This window comes from Balaenoptera acutorostrata, chromosome 13 (genome assembly GCF_949987535.1).
Source record: "Balaenoptera acutorostrata chromosome 13, mBalAcu1.1, whole genome shotgun sequence".
NCBI classification, from domain to species: Eukaryota; Metazoa; Chordata; class Mammalia; order Artiodactyla; family Balaenopteridae; genus Balaenoptera; species Balaenoptera acutorostrata.
In genome coordinates, this window is record NC_080076.1 from 83391637 (window position 1) to 83411784 (window position 20148).

The 20148-nt window shown below is 44.4% G+C and overlaps 1 protein-coding gene across 3 annotated transcripts in view; it reads left to right on the plus strand.

Annotated features, from left to right (window-relative positions):
* Positions 1-628: 628 nt before the first annotated feature.
* The window catches only part of TMEM233 (transmembrane protein 233), a 43582-nt gene continuing 24062 nt past the window's right edge, over positions 629-20148 (plus strand). The window contains exons 1-3 of one of the 3 annotated variants that reach the window (XM_007189483.3): positions 629-1911; positions 2428-2628; positions 2970-3812. In XM_007189483.3, the coding sequence (XP_007189545.2) occupies positions 1726-1911; positions 2428-2616 (375 nt within the window). In that variant the 5' untranslated portion in view covers positions 629-1725 and the 3' untranslated portion in view covers positions 2617-2628; positions 2970-3812. Of the gene's footprint in view, positions 1912-2427; positions 2629-2969; positions 3813-20148 lie in introns of those variants that run through there. The other 2 variants (XM_007189485.3, XM_007189484.3) reach the window with 2 other exon arrangements.

Consider the following 20148-nt stretch of genomic DNA (forward strand, 5'->3'; position numbering starts at 1 on the left):
TGTATATGTTAGTCCCAAATTTCTAATTTATCTCTCTCTCCCCACCCCACCCCTGCTATCCCCTTTGGGAACCATAAGTTTGTTTTCTATATCTGTGAGTCTACTTCTGTTTTGTAAATAAGTTCATTTGTATCTTTTTTTAGATTCTACATATAAGTGACGTTTCATCTTTATATGTTCACTCAGCAAGCTATGCTAAGCACAATACCAGATACTGTACCAAGGGCTGACACAAAGATGAGCAGGACAGTTCCCTGTCTCAGGGAGTTTGCAGTCCAGTGAGGGAGGTAGATATTCAAATCACTATGGCCCATGAAATGAGTGAGAGTATCCCAGATAATCAATTCATGTTCTGAGAAAGCCAAGCAGATGAGTAATACTTTCTCATCTCATTTCTCCGTATGATGGTGTGAGCAACTGTTTTTGAGACTGTACACGCTAAGATTATTTGCATTTCTTTGTGACCCTGCCAGCTCAGACTATCTGGAATTTTCATGAAATATTCGCAACAATGGATGTTGGGTTTGAGATACTGTATAACGACTACATTTGGGGAAAATATCATCCTAATAATAGCTAACATTTATTGAGCCCTTAGAATCACGTGGCTTGACATGCAATCTCATAGTCTTTACAACATCCCTATAAGGCAGGGTCTCTCATTATTCCACCTTTTTTGGATGAAAAACTCGGAGCTCAGTCAGGTGAGGGAGTTTTCCTGAGGTCATTCAACTCAGATGTGATGATTTCCCAGCTCTCTCTGGGTTCGGAGCCCCAGTTCTGGTCCATACCATCTTTCATAAATTGCTCAGATACTGGTACAATTGCTATCCTCACCCCGGTTCCCAAAGTGGATCCCTCTCTCTCCTTTCCATCCCAGTAACCACCTGGGTTGTCTACACTAGTTAGATCTACATGCTTCTCTCTTTCCTATAGGTGGGAAAGTGGAGCGGAGAAGGACTCCTTGTTTCCACACTTGGGAGAAAGTGGAGGGCACCGGGGCAGGCCCTGACCGGCTGGTGCCCACTGCCTGTCTCCACTCCACGCCAGTCTCCAGAGGCCCCCTGTGCAGTGTGTGAAGGGTTAGGCCCCAAACTGAGGACCTTGTTCCCTGCCCACCTGTTGAGGAAAAGAAATCAGTGGGGCTCAATGTTCAAAGTCTTAGAAGGAGGAGCATGGGTCAGGGGAAGTAAATCGTTAAAGTCAAGAGGAAGTAATAAGTCTTTGGGCACCTCGGTAGGGTTGGCTGGCCAACTGGATAGAGCTGTGTCGCCTGCTGTGACGCTGAATGTATTCAAATTCAGCTGCTTAAAAAGATGAGCTGGCCATCTTCAGCCTGTAGGTCAGCCAGTCTACAACGGAGAGTCTTTGCTTTCCCTTCCCTGAGCCTCCTTTTACTCCGGACTCTTAGGTGTGAGTCTGGGTGTCTGCCTGTTGGCCCCTGGGTGTGTTGTCAAGGAGTGCCTTCCCCCTGTTTCTCAGGCTGGCTGGCTCCCTGTCTCCTCCTCCACGCCCTCGCTCCCTCCCTCCCTCTCGTGCGGAGGCTCTTGGCCTGGGTCCCTGAGGTCAGGCGGGTGCAAGTGAAGGGCGCAGGAGGGGTGAGGTTACGCCTCCCTGGAGCCCCGCGCCGCTGGCTTTTCAGCAACTCGCCAGGAGCCTGCGGCCAGAGCCCCAGACCGCGCCGACTGTGCGCTCCTCCGCCTCCCTGCACCGTGCGCCTCGCCCATGTCTCAGTACGCTCCCAGCTCGGACTTCAAGAGGGCTTTGGACAGCAGTCCCGAGGCCAACACTGAGGATGACAAGACCGAGGAGGACGTGCCCATGCCCAAGAACTACCTGTGGCTCTCCATCGTCTCGTGTTTTTGCCCCGCGTACCCCATCAACATCGTGGCTTTGGTCTTCTCCATCATGGTGAGTGAACGAGGGCCCGGAGCAGCCAGGGAGAGGAGAGACCTGGGCCGTGTAGAGCCCCTCCTGGGGACTCTTCACACTCTCCGCCCTCGGCCGCTCCCTTCCTCACGGCCCCGCGCACCGGGGGTGTTCTGTCCTCCGCAGCCCCTGCTCACTTTTCTGGGGCTCTCCGCACTCTCCCCCAGCCATCAGCGCCGCCACTGCGCTCCTTGTGGCTCTCAGAGCCCGGACCAAGCCTCCCCCAGGCCCGCTTTCCACTTCTTCCAGCTGCGCCCGTGGTGCATTCTCTCCGTCCTGGGGACGTTCTTCCTTGGACTCTCCCGCTTCTCTCCCGGCCTCCTCCGACATTCCTGGGCACTCATCCGATTCTTCTCAACCCGTTTTTCTGGAGCCTCAAAGCGCGCCACCCTCGCAGGCAACAGCACAGCCCGTGCCCTGAGCGCGCAGGCTGTGCGCCGCTCTTTGCCTCGCCGGTGCTCGGCCTCTCCAGCGCGCGGCACTGTCTCTGTCTTCTAGCACGGAGTCCTTTCTTTGCTGCGCCCGGAGCGCCGCCGCCGCCGCCACTCTCTGAGGGTCCCCAGGCGATCCCCGATGTCCTCTAGACCCCTGGTCCCACACTGCAGCACGCCCCCGCCGCGGCACCAGTTCCTTCGCACTGCTTCCTACGCCAGTTGCCTCTGCTTGGCCCTCCTCGGCACCCTTTGACCCCGCTTTCCAGTGAGCCCGCCCTCCAGGCCTTTCTTGGGCTACCCCTGTGCCCCTCTCAGCAGCAGTGTGCGAGCTCACCTTTTACGCTTTCTGCCCCAGCATGTCGTAGTCCCGCTCTCATTTCCGGCGCGGGGCCCTGTCCCCGCCTCTCCTGGTATCCCCCACGGGCTCCCAGGCGCCCCTCCACCGCTGGGTCTTACACCCTGGGAGCTCCCGGGAACCCACTGGGGGCTCGCGCGCCCCGTGCAGCTCCGCGCGCCCTCTGCGCTGGCCTCCCGAGCTGCGTGCCTCTCCCTGAGCGCTTCAGTCCCCCCTTCCGAAGCTCGCCTCCGCCGCCCTCTTCCGCCCAGGTAGGAGCTCCGTGCGAACCCCACCGGGAGGGCAAGGAGCGCCCGCGAGGTCCCAACCGTATTGACTGGAGCAGCTGGCCGGGCACTGTCCCGGGACAACCCTTGCAGTGAGCTCCCTCCCCCGCCCACCCACCTCGCCGGACCGAACTCTCCAGCCGCAGACCCGGGAGAGTCCGGATTCAGCTCAGTAAAGATCAAGAGCCGCCGCCCCCTCCCCCCTTCAAGCCCGCCCTCACTTGCCCCTGGGTGGTTCTGTATTCGCTTCGTGGGTACACACGAAGACCGCATTTGCACGCACAGCTTGCCCTCTCTCAGACCCCGTTTGTAGGCTATCTGCACCAGCATTCAAGCGTTCAGCCGCTGAAGTTCTGACTGCCTGGGTTCAAATCCCAGTTCCACCACGTACTAGCTAGCTGTATGCATCTCTCTTAACGTCAGTCTCTTTGTCTGTAAAATGAGAATAATCAAAGCCATATGTCTTAGGGTTGTTGTATTAATGAGATAAAGTGTGACCCGCTTGGCACAGTGCCCAGCATGATGGTGGTATCAGATCTTTACTCACTTGTCACTTGCTGAGGGCTTCTCTGATCGCTGTTTAAAATCAAACCCCCCACAAGCTCTAGTCTCCCTTCCCCGATAGTTTTTGCCCAAAGCACTCGTCTGCGTCTGATATATTATTTCACTTATTACCATGCTTACTATGTGTGTCCCCTCGTTTGAATATAAGCTCTGTGAGGGCCGGGATATTTGCTTGTTGCTTGTTTTTTGTTGCTGTACCTTTACCTAGAAGAGAATCTGACAGGTGGTAGATGCCCAATAAATATTACAAAATGAATGCCTGAATGAATGCCTGAATGAATGAATGGTGTTAATGGGTCACAATGTCTGTTTTACTCCTGCTGCTCTATCCCGTACTGGAGCCCCGGAACCACCGTGTCAGGTTCCTTTGGACCAACCAGCCAGTTTCCTCCCTTCCTCTCCCAAGATATCCGGTCTTGGGTTCTTTTTGTTTTTTGGGTTTTTTTGGCAGCAAAGCAGGGGGAGGATGCAGCAGCCAAATTCTCCAGACAGCAGCAGACTCTCTGGCTGGTATTGGTGTCCACACTCTGTCCTGGTTTATTAATGAATCGACAGCCGATTTACCCCTTTCCCAGTGCCAACGAGAAAACTGCCTGCAAAGGCTCCCCGCACCCCACATCCATCTGAGATGAGCTAAAACTCCAGCGGGTGGTGACAGGTTGGGCACTAACGATGCTACTTGGTGTGTCCTGGGGGATAAGACTTGTATGTTTCGAATAGAAACCTTTTTCTGGTCCCCTCATCCTCATTCCCTCCACCAAGACTTTTTCACTAGATTTACAGCAAGAGACCATTCTATTGTCAGAAAGTAGACACTGGAGTCAGAAAGTTGACTATGGCCAAGTTCCATACCCTTTCAAAGCCTTGGTTTCTTCACCTAGAAAATGAGAATGTAAAAGGTGTTTTAAGTGGAGGCAAAACTGTTGTAAGGATAAAACAGAATAAAAGCGTGTCAAGCCACCAGCTTTGTGCTAGGTACGGGCAATAATTGTCAGACAGATGGATAGATTTGGAATCTGGAAACATCATATACCATGTATGAAAACAAACAGAACATCAAATTAATGAAATCCAAATTCTAAATGTTACATACTTTTTTTTTTTTTTTTAATATTTTATTTATTTATTTATTTATTTATGGCTGTGTTGGGTCTTCGTTTCTGTGCGAGGGCTTTCTCCAGTTGCGGCAAGTGGGGGCCATTCTTCATCGCGGTGCGCGGGCCTCTCACTATCGCGGCCTCTCTTGTTGCGGAGCACAGGCTCCAGACGCGCAGGCTCAGTAATTGTGGCTCACGGGCCCAGTCGCTCACGGCATGTGGGATCTTCCCAGACCAGGGCTCGAACCCGTGTCCCCTGCATTGGCAGGCAGGAAATCCAAATTCTAAAAAGAGCTTCCTACACCCTCCTCATTGAACTCCCTCTAAGGTACTGGAAGCTTTTTCCCTTTGAAACAGTGCAGATCCTGATTTGACAGGTTTCATAATAAAGACTCCAAAGTCCAAAGGATGAAGAGGAAGTGGAAGGGTGTGTAAGAGGAAGGTGGCCCACCAAATGCCGGGTGTGTTCTTTCCCTCGGGAGTCTTGTGATGTTCAATCCTGGCTATTTTCAGATCTTACTCATCTGTAATTTGTGATAAATTGAGGCACTAAATAGTGGTGCTATTCCCCATGGAAGCACTTGGAAATATTGGGGAGTATTTGTGTATCTCAGTGATTTGGGGCACTACTGGCATTTGGGGAGGGGCTAAGAGTATTAATATCCTACAGTGCTGGAGACTGTCACCCGAATGAAGAACTGACCTACCCCAAACATCAATAGCACCCCAATCAAGAAACACTGGGAGATGATGCAAACTGGTATAAATATTGACAAGGCTCAATATAACTAGTTCCCAGAACTGTAAAAAGAGCCAGCAATCTCAAAACAATCAGTATCTTTATTTATTAAACCAAGCCTGAGAAGCCTTCTATAAAATCACAGAGTTGAAGTAGGTGCTAGGGGATAATAAAACTACTTTGAAAAATATACATTTGAGAAGAGTATTCTTCAAGCTGTGGGCATCTGTGATCTTTTAACCATCCCGTGCAGAGCTGATAGAGTCCTGGTTGTGAGGCAGTGCACCACCGATGAGAATCAGTACAGTATGGTTTGTTGTATTGAAACACTGGTGGGTCAAGCATTGTCAGAGGCAGGGACGTGAAAGTCTTTGCTTCCCCCAAGTACTGAAAGTCTGTTTGTTGCAGTGCACTTAACTGTACTCAATTTCAGGGAAACATATCTCAAGAATTTCCCCCAGACTGGGCCATTGCTAGCCCATATTGCACATGTGAATTTGAAAATGGCATCCTTCCTCCGTACAGAAGCAGCACGTGGCTTGGAGAGTAAAGGCCAGGGTGATTTTCAGGCCTCATTCGTTGTGCTCCCGCCCATCCCTGGCTATCTCTGTTTATTCCATCTGAAAGATAGAATGCTGGAGACTATCCACATGGCTTTTACCCTGGAGAAAGAATGTTTGTTCATCCTACCAATATTTATTGAGCACCTATTATATGCCAGGCTCTATTCCAGGCATTGGTATACTCCTTTACCTCTATCAAGTGGTAAATAAGATCAGCAAGGTCTCTGCCCTCTGGAAGAAAAAAGGTTCCAGGCAAGTTGCAGGAGTGTTGGCAAATTTAGCCTATTGGTTTTGTAGCTGGAATTTGCTACCTGGCTCAAGAGACTGGAAGTGAGTCCAAGCCGAGCCTCCATTTTTTATGTTATGATGCAGTCTTTTGCGTAGGTGAACCAATTCGGTCACTCTAAGTGTGGATACAAAATAGCCAATGAGTTTTAATTAGGTGAATTATAAGCCTTCTTTCAACAGAACTTCTCCCTCACACCAACAGAATCTGTCTAGATACAAGCCAGTGAGGTTCAAATCCTTTTGTGTTTTTTTGCTACATTTGTGATCTCATGCAGCTGTCTCAATCTTTCTGAGGCTTGATTTTTCAACCCTGTAAAATAAGGGTTGTGACAGTACCAACTCAGGGGCTGTTGTGGAGATTAAGTGATAAAAGTTAAATGGTTTCATGGCATTACCTAAAACACAGCTAGAACTCATAAGTATTGATGATGATGATGATGAACTCAATAAGGATGATGATGCATATATTTCAGGGATACAAGCCATTACCTTTTCCAGTAGCAGTTTTTCTATTTTTATTGAGACTAGCAAAATTTGATAAAAAATAAAAACAGTGACCAGTAAATGTGTCACTGGAATAAATAACTGCTGTGGTCTAAAAGTAAATGTTGATTTCAGACATTCAAGATCTCAAAAAAACATCTGACATATACCTTTTCTCAGAAAGCTATGGGAGGATGTGCTCCCTGAATACAAGGAAGTAAATCAGGAAAGAGAAAGACACAGGGTCCAGAAAATGGCTCCAGCACAGAAAAAAAAAGGCAAAGAGAAATCCTCAAAACAAGGCAACAGGTCTCATAAACCAGCAGAAGATGCAGTTGATAATGGATGATTGATCTGAAGCCATTGTCAAAATCCATTATCTGGACATGGGCTGGCACAGTAAGCCATGGTCCTGCCCAGAGCCTGACCACACCTGCTCTAGAAGACAAGGTCTGTGGTCAAAAAGAAAGTAAATATCCACAGGATGAAAGACAAACCAAACCGGGAGTTCTTTCTATCTGACCCAGGCTCTACCAGGGCTCATCCATCAAAGCTGTGTTTCAGCTGGACTTCAGTAGGTTTAGAAGGGAGTTGTTTTTTGTGTACGTTTTTTGGGGGGGTTTGGTGGTTTTTTGTTTGTTTGTTTTGGGTTTTGTTGTTGTTGTTTTCAGTGACCAAGGCAGAACTTGAAAATAACAGATCTTGGTCCAGGTAGCTGACCCAGGAGGCTTACATTGCTTACAAGTTGAAGCTCTAAATATTGTAGCTCGTTGGGTCTCTCAGTGTGATTTCTCTCTTCCTTCTGTGGCTCTTTCCACATCATTGTCAGCTGAGAAATAGGTTATTAAAATTATGGACACCTATGACTTATTTCTTACGAATTCCTGTGCTTGAAGCTCTGAAGAGTGTTAAGATGGTTTCAGATGACAAAGACCTTGCCTGAATTGTGTCAGCTTTGTTGGAAAGCTCTATTAAAAATACCCATAGATTTTATTTTTTAATAAATTTATTTATTTATTTCTGGCTGAGTTGGGTCTTCGTTGCTGTGCGCGGGCTTTCTCTAGTTGCAGCGAGCAGGAGCTACTCTTCATTGCGGTGTACAGGTTTCTCACTGCGGTGGCTTCTCTTGTTGCAGAGCACAGGCTGTAGGCGTGTGGGCTTCAGTGGTTGTGGCACACGGGCTTAGTTGCTCCGCGGCATGTGGGATCTTCCGGGACCGGAGCTCGAACCTGTGTCGCCTGCATTGGCAGGCGGATTCTTAACCACTGCGCCACCAGGGAAGCCCCAATACCAATAAATTGTAGATATGCACATCACCCAAGCAGCCCCTTGCCTGGATGGCTACTCTCATAAGTTTCCCCACTATGCGGCAGAGGGTGGCCACTGACATTTGGTATTTGGGAATATAGAGTTTAAACTGCTGTTGGGATCCTTTCAATAGGTCCTGTCAATCTAATAAGTCCTAGATTATTAGAGGTACAAGATGTTAATCTGTGTGTTCCTGTAAAAGAAAACATTTTTTTTAATTGTTTTTTTTTTAATTTTTATTTATTTATTTATTTATGGCTGCATTGGGTCTTTGTTTCTGTGCAAGGGCTTTCTCTCATTGTGGCAAGCGGGGTCCACTCCTCATCGCGGTGCGCGGGCCTCTCACCATCGTGGTCTCTCTTGTTGCTGAGCACAGGCTCCAGACGCGCAGGCTCAGTAGTTGTGGCTCACGGGCCCAGCTGCTCTGCGGCGTGTGGGATCTTCCCAGACCAGGGCTCGAACCCGTGTCCCCTGCATTGGCAGGCAGATTCTCAACCACTGCGCCACCAGGGAAGCACAAAAGAAAACATTTTAAATGACATTTTAATTTACTGATAAAATTTTATAATGGCTTTGTTATAATATGGGCGACATAGATAAAACAAGATTGGCCACTAATGGATGGTTGTTGAAGCTGGGTTATGGGAACATGGAGTTTTGTTATATTATTCTGTTAATTTTTTAATATGTTTGAAAGTTTACATAATAAAAAATTTTTGTTGTTGTTGTTAAGGAAAAAAGAAAGTCCCTCCCAAAGTTGTTAAACATTGCCCAGATAACAAAACAGCAGCTGTTAAATGAGTTGGCAAAACAGGCCATGGTTGAGGTGCAGTTTGTCATTAATTAATAAGCAAACTATGTCTGACTTGTAATGAATTTTTTAAAACTTTTTATTTTATATTGGAGTATAGCCAATTAACAATGTTGTGATAGTTTCAGGTGCACAGCAAAGGGACTCAGCCATACGTATGCATGTATTCATTCTCCCCCAAACTCCCCTCCCATCCAGGCTGCCACATAACATTAAGCAGAGTTCCCTGTGCTATACAGTAGGTCCTTGTTGGTTATCCATTTTAAATACAGCAGTATGTACATGTCAATCCCAAACTCCCTGACTATCCCTTCCCCCCATCCTTCCCCTCTGGAAACCATAAGCCTGTTCTCATAAATCGTTCTCTAAGTCTGTGAGTCTGTTTCTGTTTTGTAAATAGGTTCATTTGTACCATTTCTTTTTAGATTCTGCATATAAGAGACATCGTACAATATTTCTCTTTCTCTGACTTGCTTCACTCAGCATGACAATCTCTAGGTCCACCCATGTTGCTGCAAATGGCATTATTTCATTCTTTTTAATGGCTGAGTAATATTCCATTGTATATATCTACCACACCTTCTTTATCCATGACTTATAATGAATTTTAACGATGACTTTGAAGGACACCTTCAACTAGCCCTCAATAGAAGGCCAGGTAGGAGGATTCATATCCTAGAACAGTGCTCCTCAAAATTTAGCCACTTGAAGCTCTTGTTAAAATGCAGATTTCACTCCTCTTTCAAAGCTCAGCTGGAAAGTCACTTCCTTCGTGAAGCCCTTCTTGATTGCCCTGTTGCCCTCACCCTAGGTTGTACCCACTACACTCTGAACAGATTTCTCTCAGAGTACCTTTCCTTCTCTGCACCAGTGTGTGTATGTGAGCCCCTTGCGGCTGCACTGTTAGCCCCAGGAACTTAGCACGATGTTGAGCACATGGTTGGTAAGTAATGTATGTTTGATGAATGAATGAATGGCTCCAGAGGCCGAAATTTGTTCCTGTCTTTATCTCTGAGGATTACATTCCCTTCCCCTCTCTGTTCTGCGTTTCTGCCAAAACTTTTTTGGAAAATATCCAGGAAACCCAGGCTAATGCCAGGCGTTGCTGAGAAGTTAGCCAAGGCTTGGTTCCCAAGGATGGCTTTCCTGGCTCATCTGGAGCTCACCAGCACCCCACACACTGCAGGCCAGTGGATCCACCTTTGGAAATTGATTTCTGTTCTCAACTAACACTCTTCAGTCCAAAGCTGCTCATCCAGAAGTATGATGCCTTCAGAGCAGGAGCCTGAATATATCTGAAATCTCCAGTTCTGCAAGTTCAGGAATTAAACCAGATTTTCCAAAACCATGCTTCTCAAACAACTGGTTCTGCCTGATATAAACAAGTTTTATCCAAAAGAAGTGGTAGGGAATACGGGGGAAAATTGAGAAGTCAAATGCTAAGTTAAGCAAAAGTGAACTGTTTCCTTTCCTTGGAGGTCTTGTGAAGCCTTTGGCCAGCCACTGTTTCCTGTGGCTCTTGGATGGTACAGTGTAGCTTGGGACATTTACTAAGCATGTTGCCTAGCATCTTTTGATCCTCAGGCTAATATGCCACAGAACACACTTTGGGAAATACTGTTCTTAATGATGCATTGGTTCTCACTTTTAAAGAGTTGATCCATTGTTGATATTAGAGTAATAATGCAGGGTGTTTCATCCCTAACATTCTTGCCTAAAGACCCACCTCTCTACCTTTGTTCCAACACAGTTTTTTATTTTCCTGCTCAGATCTTGTGCTTTTATTTTTTTATTGAAGTATAGTTGATTTACAATGTTTCAGGTGTATAGCAAAGTGATTCAGCTTTATATGTATATTCTTTTTCAGATTCTTTTCCATTATAGTTTATTACAAGATATTGAATCTAGTTCCCTGTGCTATACAATAGGTCCTTGTTTATCTATTTTATATATAGTAGTGTGTATCTGCTAAATCCAAATTCCCAATTTTTCCCTTCCCCCTCTTTTTCCCCTTTGGTAACCATAAGCTTGTTTTCTATGTCTGTGAGTCTATTTCTATTTTGTGAATAAGTTCATTTGTATCATTTTAAAAAAATTCTACACATAAGTGATATATGATATTTGTCTTTCTCTGTCTGACTTCACTTAGTATGATAATCTCTAGGTCCATCCAAGTTGCTGCACATGGCATTATTTTTCTTTTCTATGGCTCAGTAATATTCTATTACACACACACACACACACACACACACACACACACATCTTCTTTATCCATTCATCTGTCGATGGACATTTAGGTTGCTTCCATGTCTTGGCTGTTGTAAATAGTGCTGCTATGAACATTGGGGTGCGTAGATCTTTTTGAATTAGGGTTTTCACCTTTTCTGGATATATGCCCAGGAGTGGGATTGCTGGATCATATGGTAGCTCTATTTTTTGTTTTTTAAGGAACCTCCGTACTGTTCTCCATGATGGCTGCACCAATTTACATTCCCAGCAAGAGTGTAGGAGGGTTCCCTTTTCTCCACACCCTCTCCAGCATTTATTGTTTGTAGACTTTTTTTTTTTTAATTTATTTATTTTATTTATTTATGACTGTGTTGGGTCTTTGTTGCTGTGCGTGAGGTTTGTTGGGTTGCAGCGAGCAGGGGCTACTCTTCATTGCGGTGCGTGGGCTTCTCGTTGCGGTGGCTTCTCTTGTTGCAGAGCACGGGCTCTAGGCGCAGGGGCTTCAGTAGTTGTGGCTTGCAGGCTCTAGAGCGCAGGCTCAGTAGTTGTGGTGCACAGGCTTAGTTGCTCCACAGCATGTGGGATCTTCCCAAACCAGGGCTCGAACCCGTGTCCCCTGCCTTGGCAGGCAGATTCTTTACCACTGCGCCACCAGGGAAGCCCTGTAGACTTTTTGATGATGGCCCTTCTAACTGGTGAGAGGTGATACCTCATTGTAGTTTTGATTTGCATTTCTCTAATAATTAGCAGCGTTGAGCATCTTTTCATGTGCCTGTTGGCCATCTGTATGTCTTCTTTGGAGAAATGTCTATTTAGGTCTTCTGCCCATTTTTTGACTGGGTTGTTTGGTTTCTTTGATACTGAGCCCAACACAGATTTTTTTTTTTTTTTTTTCAACACAGATATTTTTAATGTGTCCCCTAGCCAGACTTTTGCTGATGTTCTTCCTCCCTCATTATCTTTTTTTCTACAGGTAGAATTCAGATATTTGTCTTTCTGTTTCCTTTACCCTTTACCTCATGCTTTCTATTCCCCAAGCTAAAGGACACCCCCTATATTTAACTGCCTCTTCTGATAACTTCATTTGTTCTTTGTTCTGAATAATTTTGATAGTGTGCTATTGCTGTTACTATTATTACATTTGTCCATATGTACTTACTTCTCAAAACATTTTCACATGGACATAGTTTCACTTGTTCCTCACAAAATTCCAGCGAGACACAGACGAAAGTGGTTCTCCCCATTTATCCATGAGGAAACAAGGCTCAGAAAGGTGACCCTAGTGGACAAAATCAAACATGACAGTCCTCACCCCCATGAAGTTTACAGTCTGGCCTCTTGAAGCATTATAATCAGATGACTATGCTTGCCCTTTGATAGGAACACAGCTTTGATGTTCTGAGAGCTTTTTCTTTTAATAGACTTGCTCCATTGGTATAAGAAACATTCATGTAATACTCTCCATCAAGCCTGGCAGAATTTCTCTCTAGTTTTTTTTACTTTAGTGATAGACAGGCAAAAGGACAACTCTCACTTGTCCTTGAAGATATTTATAGAGAGAAACAGACCAGAAGCCCAAGAAGGAGACAGATTAGTATGAATAGATGAATGGTGATGACAAGGAAATGTGCCTTATGATCTAAAAGCTCAGTCTCTGAATTCCCAGCACTACCTTTAGGCAAAGAAACTTACGAGCAAGCAAAATCTAAACAAGAAACCCCAGAGTCCTCTGAAAACTCAGACATTATTACTAAAAATATTTACTAAGTACCTATATCCATCAAGCTATTTTGATGGAACCTGCTATCTGGGAGTTTGGGATCTGAGACAATATTGATCTATATAAAGAGAGTTCTTACACCTGGACAGAAGTATCTCTGGCTATGTTCAGACATTGATGTAAGTTTGCACAGGTGTGTGAGTGAGTGTGTGTGTGTGTGAGAGAGAGAGAAACAGAGGCAGAGAGAGAGACACACACACACAGAGACAGAAAGAGAGAAAACCTTACTTACTTCCCATTAGCCAAATATCTACTAGAGATAAAGGGATGATAAAGATGAGCATGGTTTTGAAAGAATAGGTGTTTTGAAGAAAAGGGAACATGTTCTAAAATTAGGATTTCAGTATTGGCAACTCAGTAGATCAAAATACTGGCAAAGTCTCAATAGCAAATAAAAAATTTAAATACCAGAAATAAACCTAGGAAACAAGCAAGATCTATACAAAGAAAGCTTCACCAAGAGATTAACATTTTTTTAAAAATTAACTGAATGAAGAGGCATAACGTTACATATTAGGTGTTCATCCCAGCATTAGTTATGAAATGAATTATGAAGTGAGTTAATAAACATGAATCATGGCACCTGGCTCAGAGGAACTGCTTAATTAATGTTTGTCATTGTTGTGGTTTAAATGTGAAAAATTAAAGATGGAGATAAGATTGATTCCAACAGAAGAGATTGACTAAGTAAATTATAATACATCCATTTAGAACATAGAATATTTTATAACTGTTAGAATCATGCTTTTGAGGAATTTTTATGATGCAGGGGAATGTTTAAAGTAAAAGATCAAGTAGGGGAAAAAAGACAATATAAAGTTGTATACGCAATAAAATCACACATTCTTACACATTCTGTCCATTAAAAGTATCCACACACCTGTATGCACACACACACACACACACATGAACATGCATGGGGGGAAAAGGCTGGAAAGCATTCCAAAATGTCTACAGTGATTCTCTCTAAGTGGCAGGAATATGGACAGTGTTATAACTGTAAAGGTTGAGGGCACAAATTCTATTATCAGGTCCACCAGGGTTTGAATCCTGGCTCCCTGCTTGCTGTCATGTGACATTGATAAAGCTAATTAACCTCCGAGCCTCAGTTTCCTCATCTGCAAATTGGAAACAATATCACCTACCTCCAGACTTCCCTGGTGGTGCAGTGGTTAAGAATCCGCCTGCCAATGCAGGGGACACGGGTTCGAGCCCTGGTCCAGGAAGATTCCACATGCCGCAGAGCAACTAAGCCTGTGCACCACAACTACTGAGCCTGTGCTCTAGAGCCCGCGAGCCACAACTACTGAGCCTGCGAGCCACAACTACTGAGCCCACGTGCTACAACTACTGAAGCCTGCACGCCTAGAGCCCGTGCTCCGCAACAAGAGAAGCCACCGCAATGAGAAGCCTGCGCACCGCAATGAAGAGTAGCCCCCGCTCACTGCAACTAGAGAAAGCCCACGTGCAGCAACGAAGACCCAATGCAGCTTAATCTCCAAGATTTACAAGCAGCTCATGCAGCTCAATAACAAAAAAACAAACAACCCAATCCAAAAACGGGCAGAAGACCTAAATAGACATTTCTCCAAAGAAGATACACAGATTACCAACAGACACATGAAAGAATGCTCAACATCATTAATCATTAGAGAAGTGCAAATCAAAACTACAATGAGATATCATCTCACACCGGTCAGCATGGCCATCATCAAAAAATCTACAAACAATAAATGCTGGAGAGGGTGTGGAGAAAAGGGAACACTCTTGCACTGTTGGTAGGAATGTAAATTGATACAGCCACTATGGAGAACAGTATGGAGGTTCCTTAAAAAACTAAAAATAGAACTACCATACGACCCAGCAATCCCACTACTGGGCATATACCTTGAGAAAACTGTAATTCAAAAAGAGTCATGTACCAAGATGTTAATTGCAGCTCTACGTACAATAGCCAGGACATGAAAGCAACCTAAGTGTCCATCATCGGATGAATGGATAAAGAAGATGTGGCACATATATACAATGGAATATTACTCAGCCATAAAAAGAAGCGAAATGGAGGTATTTGTAGTGAGGTGGATGGAGTTAGAGTCTGTCATACAGAGTGAAGTAAGTCAGAAAGAGAAAAACAAATACAGTACGCTAACACATATATATGGAATCTAAGGAAAAAAAAAAAAAGGTCATGAAGAACCTAGTGGCAAGACAGGAATAAAGACACAGACCTACTAGAGAATGGACTTGAGGATATGGGGAGGGGGAGGGGTAAGATGTGACAGGGTGAGAGAGTGTCATGGACATATATACACTACCGAATGTAAAATAGATAGCTAGTGGGAAGCAGCCGCATAGCACAGGGAGATCAGCTCGGTGGTTTGTGACCACCTAGAGGGGTGGGATAGGGAGGGTGGGAGGGAGGGAGACGCAAGAGGGAAGAGATATGGGAACATATGTATATGTATAACTGATTCACTTTGTTATAAAGCAGAAACTAACACACCACTGTAAAGCAATTATACTCCAATAAAGATGTTAAAAAAAAAAAGACCCAATGCAGCCAAAAATAAATAAATAAATAAATTTATTAAAAAATATATATATCACCTACCTCCAAGGGGTTGTCCTGTGAATGCAATAGGATAATATATGCAAAGTACTTGGTAAATCTTGGCTATTATAACTTCAGATTTTACTATAATAAGTTTTTACTATTTTCCAATTTTTCTATAATAAATGTTTAGACTTCATTTCTAGTCAGAAATAAGGATTTTTCTAAAGACAATAAAAATTTTCAGCAAGAAGGAAGAAGGGGTAGTGGTAGATAAGTGAATTCTTCTCCACCTTGAAGGGTGGTTCTACTTGTACATCATACGTTCTTATCAAGCTGAAATGGTCAGCTCTGTAGCTCAGTCAAGACAAATGCTATTTTATTCTGATGTTTTGTTCTAGTCTTGAAAATCTCTAAGGATAGAGAAACCACAGCTTACCACAGTTTCTGCCCAAAGGAAATGGTTAGAAAATATCAGCAGTTTTGTTGTTTTGGGTCTGATTTTACTGGAGTTTTACCTAAGCAGAAGCTCACCTCCACTAATATAAGCCCACTTTTTTTTAAAAATTGAGATACAATTGGCGTGTAATTTTGTGTAAGTTTGATGTGTACAACATTTTGATATGATACATTTATGTATTGCAATACGATTGCCATCATAGCATTAGCTAACACCTCTATTATGTCACGTCATTATCGTTTCTTTTTTCATGGTGGGAATAATTAAGATCTAGTCTCTTTGATATTTAGAAGTTTAATGTTTATAATACAGTATTGTCTATAATCACAGTACTGTGATTAGATCCCCAGGACTTATTTATCTACTAGTTGCAAATCTGTACACTTAACATCTCCCCAGATCCCCAGCTTCCAGCCCCTAGTAACCACCGCTCTACTCTGTTTTTGTGACTTTGGCTTTTTTAGATTCCACGTATAAGTGATATCATACAGTATTTGTCTTTGTCTGACTTATCTCACTTAACCTAATGTCCTCAAGGTCCATCCATGTTGTTGCAAATGGCAGGATTTCCTTCTTTCTCATGGCTGAATAGTATTCCATTGTATGTGTATATATATACCACATCTTTATCCATTCACCTATTGATGATCCCTTAGGTTGCTTCCATATCTTGGCTTTTGCAAATAATGCTGCAATAAACATGGGAGTGCAGATATCTCTTCAAGATCCTGTTTTCATTTCCTTTGAATATATACGCACGGGTGGAATTGCTATATCATTTGGTAGTTCTATTTTTAATTTTTTTCAAAACCTCCATACTGCTTTCCATAGTTAAGCCCATTTGTTTGTTCTGTCTCTCACCCACTTAGAGGGCACCTGATGCTCCTGAGATGAGTTCTTCGTGCTTTTGAAGGACATGTGGTTCATAATATTTTCCCCTGAGCCACACTATTCCTCAGTAAGGATCTACCAACAGAAGGAAATGGCAGACACCAGAGAGGATGTCTCCATCACTTCAGACATCCCATGAACCCCCCCAAAAATCTCTTCCACATCTGTGCTTGATTGTGGCAAAGTCCAAGACCCATTATCAATGAGAAGGAAAACAGAGGAGGCAGGATGTGGCAAACAGACATCTGCATGGCCAAAGACAGAGAAAGCCTGGGTCGCCAGGCTTCTCTTCCATTTATGGCCGTTCCTCGCCCCTGCCACCATGGTAGGAAGCCGACTGCGTGACACTTAGCTCTGAAGTTCAAAGAGGAAAGCTGGGAGAAGGAATTCAGACGAGGGAGGAGAGATTTAAGTCAACACAAAGAAGCATCCCTTGAGTGTGCTCGGTTCCCTTAGAGAAGGTGACACAGGACCTGGGAAATTTTCAGCTGACATTTCTCAAGGGTAGAAAGCAGGGAACGGGGATTCTCACACATTCATTCATTCATTCATTCAACAGTTTTTGTATACTTACTATGTGCCAGACACTATGGAGACCAGGTAGATAAATACAGCTGACACTCTGGACATCTGTGAGCTAACAGGTTCTCGTGACTAGAAGCAGTCTACATGTTAGGTCAGCACATTAAACACTCTGCTTCCCCTCAAGAATTCTGAACCACTTAAGAAATAAAACACAGGAAACAAAACAGAGGAGGTGTTTGGAGCATGTGGCTTCAGACCCACAACCAAAGGGATCTACTCTGCCCCCAAATTGGGCAGCATTACCCAATCCTCCATGGGCAGCACAGGACAACCACAGCCTTCCCCTGCTTGTCAAATGGGACAAAGTCTCAGCTCTCTGGCAACTTCCATACGAGTCGGGGAAGACAGACCATACACAGGTTAGCACATAAACGAGATCGTTTCATAGTGATAAGCACTGTGAAGAGAATAAACAGGGAAGTATGAGAGAAGGATTAGTGAGGGCAGGTCGTGAAGAAAACCTTCTTTAGAAAGGGTGATGGGGGCTTCCCCGGTGGCGCAGTGGTTGAGGGTCTGCCTGCCAATGCAGGGACACGGGTTCGAGCCCTGGTCTAGGAGGATCCCACATGCCACGGAGCAACTGGGCCCGTGAGCCACAATTACTGAGCCTGCGCGTCTGGGCCTGTGCTCCGCAACAAGAGAGGCTGCGATAGTGAGAGGCACGGCGCGCGCACCGCGATGAAGAGTGGCCCCCACTTGCCACAACTAGAGAAAGCCCTCGCACAGAAACGAAGACCCAACACAGCCATAAATAAATAAATAAATAAATTTAAGAAAAATATAAAATAAAATAAACATTAAAAACAAAAAAAAAGAAAGGGTGATGGGCAAAGACTAAAGGATAAGAACTAGCCAGCCATGGAAAGACCTGGGCAGAGCCAGGAGGTGCAAAGGCCCTGGGGTGGAATAAGCTTTGTGTGTTCCAGGGACATATGCTATGACATCTATGTCATCCATTTAAAATGGATTTAACTCCCCCAAGAAGGAATCCCAGAATAAGCCACAAAATAGAAAGGTAGGGCTCTGTTATCCAGTGGGATGTCACACAGGAGCTCTTAACAGACCATGACTTTGCTTTAGTCTCAAGCCAACCTGCTCCCAGATTTAACATCAATTATTATTATTTTTTTTTAAAGATAGGCACTTTTATTTATTTATTTATTATTTTTGGCTGTGTTGGGTCTTCTGTGCAAGGGCTTTCTCTAGTTGCAGCAAGCGGGGGCCACTCTTCATCGCGGTGCGCGGGCCTCTCACTGTCGCGGCCTCTCTTGTTGCGGAGCACAGGCTCCAGACGCGCAGGCTCAGTAGTTGTGGCTCACGGGCCCAGTTGCTCCGCGGCATGTGGGATCCTCCCAGACCAGGGCTCAAACCCGTGTCCCCTGCATTGGCAGGCAGATTCTCAACCACTGCGCCACCAGGGAAGCCCTTAGCATCAATTCTTGGTTTACTCTTACTTCGACCGTCATTCCAGATTAGAACAATTACTCAAGGTTAATTTGGTCCCTGAAGCATGGATCTATTTTTGTCTGGATCCCAGTTTCCCTGGGCATTAATGACCTGTGCATTTAAATGGGGCTTACATTTATACACAATAGCCCAGGATTCACTGGTTTTTATCCCTCCCTGCTAAATCAACTCCCCACAGAATTCCTTTCCATATTTCTAGGAGATGTTTCTCACATGCTCACACAAAAGTCTAATCTGCCGTTAACACGTGCAGGCCTGGCTGCTGCTTCCGGTGAGCTCTGGGGTAACCGCCAGGCGCCCCCATGCTGATTCTAAGCCCTGCCACCATCTCTTGCCAGATCCTGCCAGTTTCTTTGGGCTCCATCATTGATCCACTGGAGCCCTCAATGTGCAAAAGCTCTATCACTTGGTTTTGTTTCTTTAAAAACAAAGCAGTGTACAACTTAGTGGGTTTTGGTGTCAATATATTCACAAGGTTGTGCAATCATCACCACTGTTTAATTCCAATAAATTTTTACCACCCCTGAAAGAAATCCCATTCCCATTAGCGGTCACTCCCCATCCCCTTATCCTCCCAGATCCTGGCAACCACTAATCTATTTTCTGTGTCTGTGAATTAGTTACTGTGGATATTTCATATAAATGGAATCATACATTATGTGATCTTTCATGTTTGGCTTTGTCAGGGAGGGGAAATCTTCCCCCTCTACCCCTCTTGAGCTCTTGTGGCTGGACTAATAATAAAATTGACACAAGACAGATTAACAGGAGAAAAAGAAACAAATTTTAATCTGTGCACACAGAGTTCTCTAGAAATTGGATCAAAGAAGTGGCCAAGGTAGGCAGCTTTTATACCTTTCAGACAAAGAAACAATAAATTTGTGAAGAAGCGACAGGACAAACTTAGGTTTTGGGTATTCAGTTAGTAAAGAATCTGAACAGGGTTTGGGCTTGGGCTAGTAAATTTTAAAAGAAACAAGGACATTTGAGTTGATTCCATTTGGGGGGCTGTTATAAATAATGCTGCTGTGAATATTCGTGTACAACTTTTGTGTGAACATAGGCTTTCCATTTTCTTGGGTATATACCTAGGAGTGGAATTGTCAGGTCATATAGTAACTCTGTGTTTAACTTTTTGAGGAACTGCCAGTTGCTTTTTTTTTTCGAAAGCAACTGCACCATTTTACATTCCCACCAGCAATGTATGAAGCTTCCAGTTTCTCTACATCCTCAGTAATACTTGTCATTGCCTGTCTTCGTTATTCTAGCCAACCTAGTAGGTATCTTGTTGTGGTTTAGATTTGCATTTCCCTGATGATTGATGAGATTGAGCATCTTTTCATGTGCT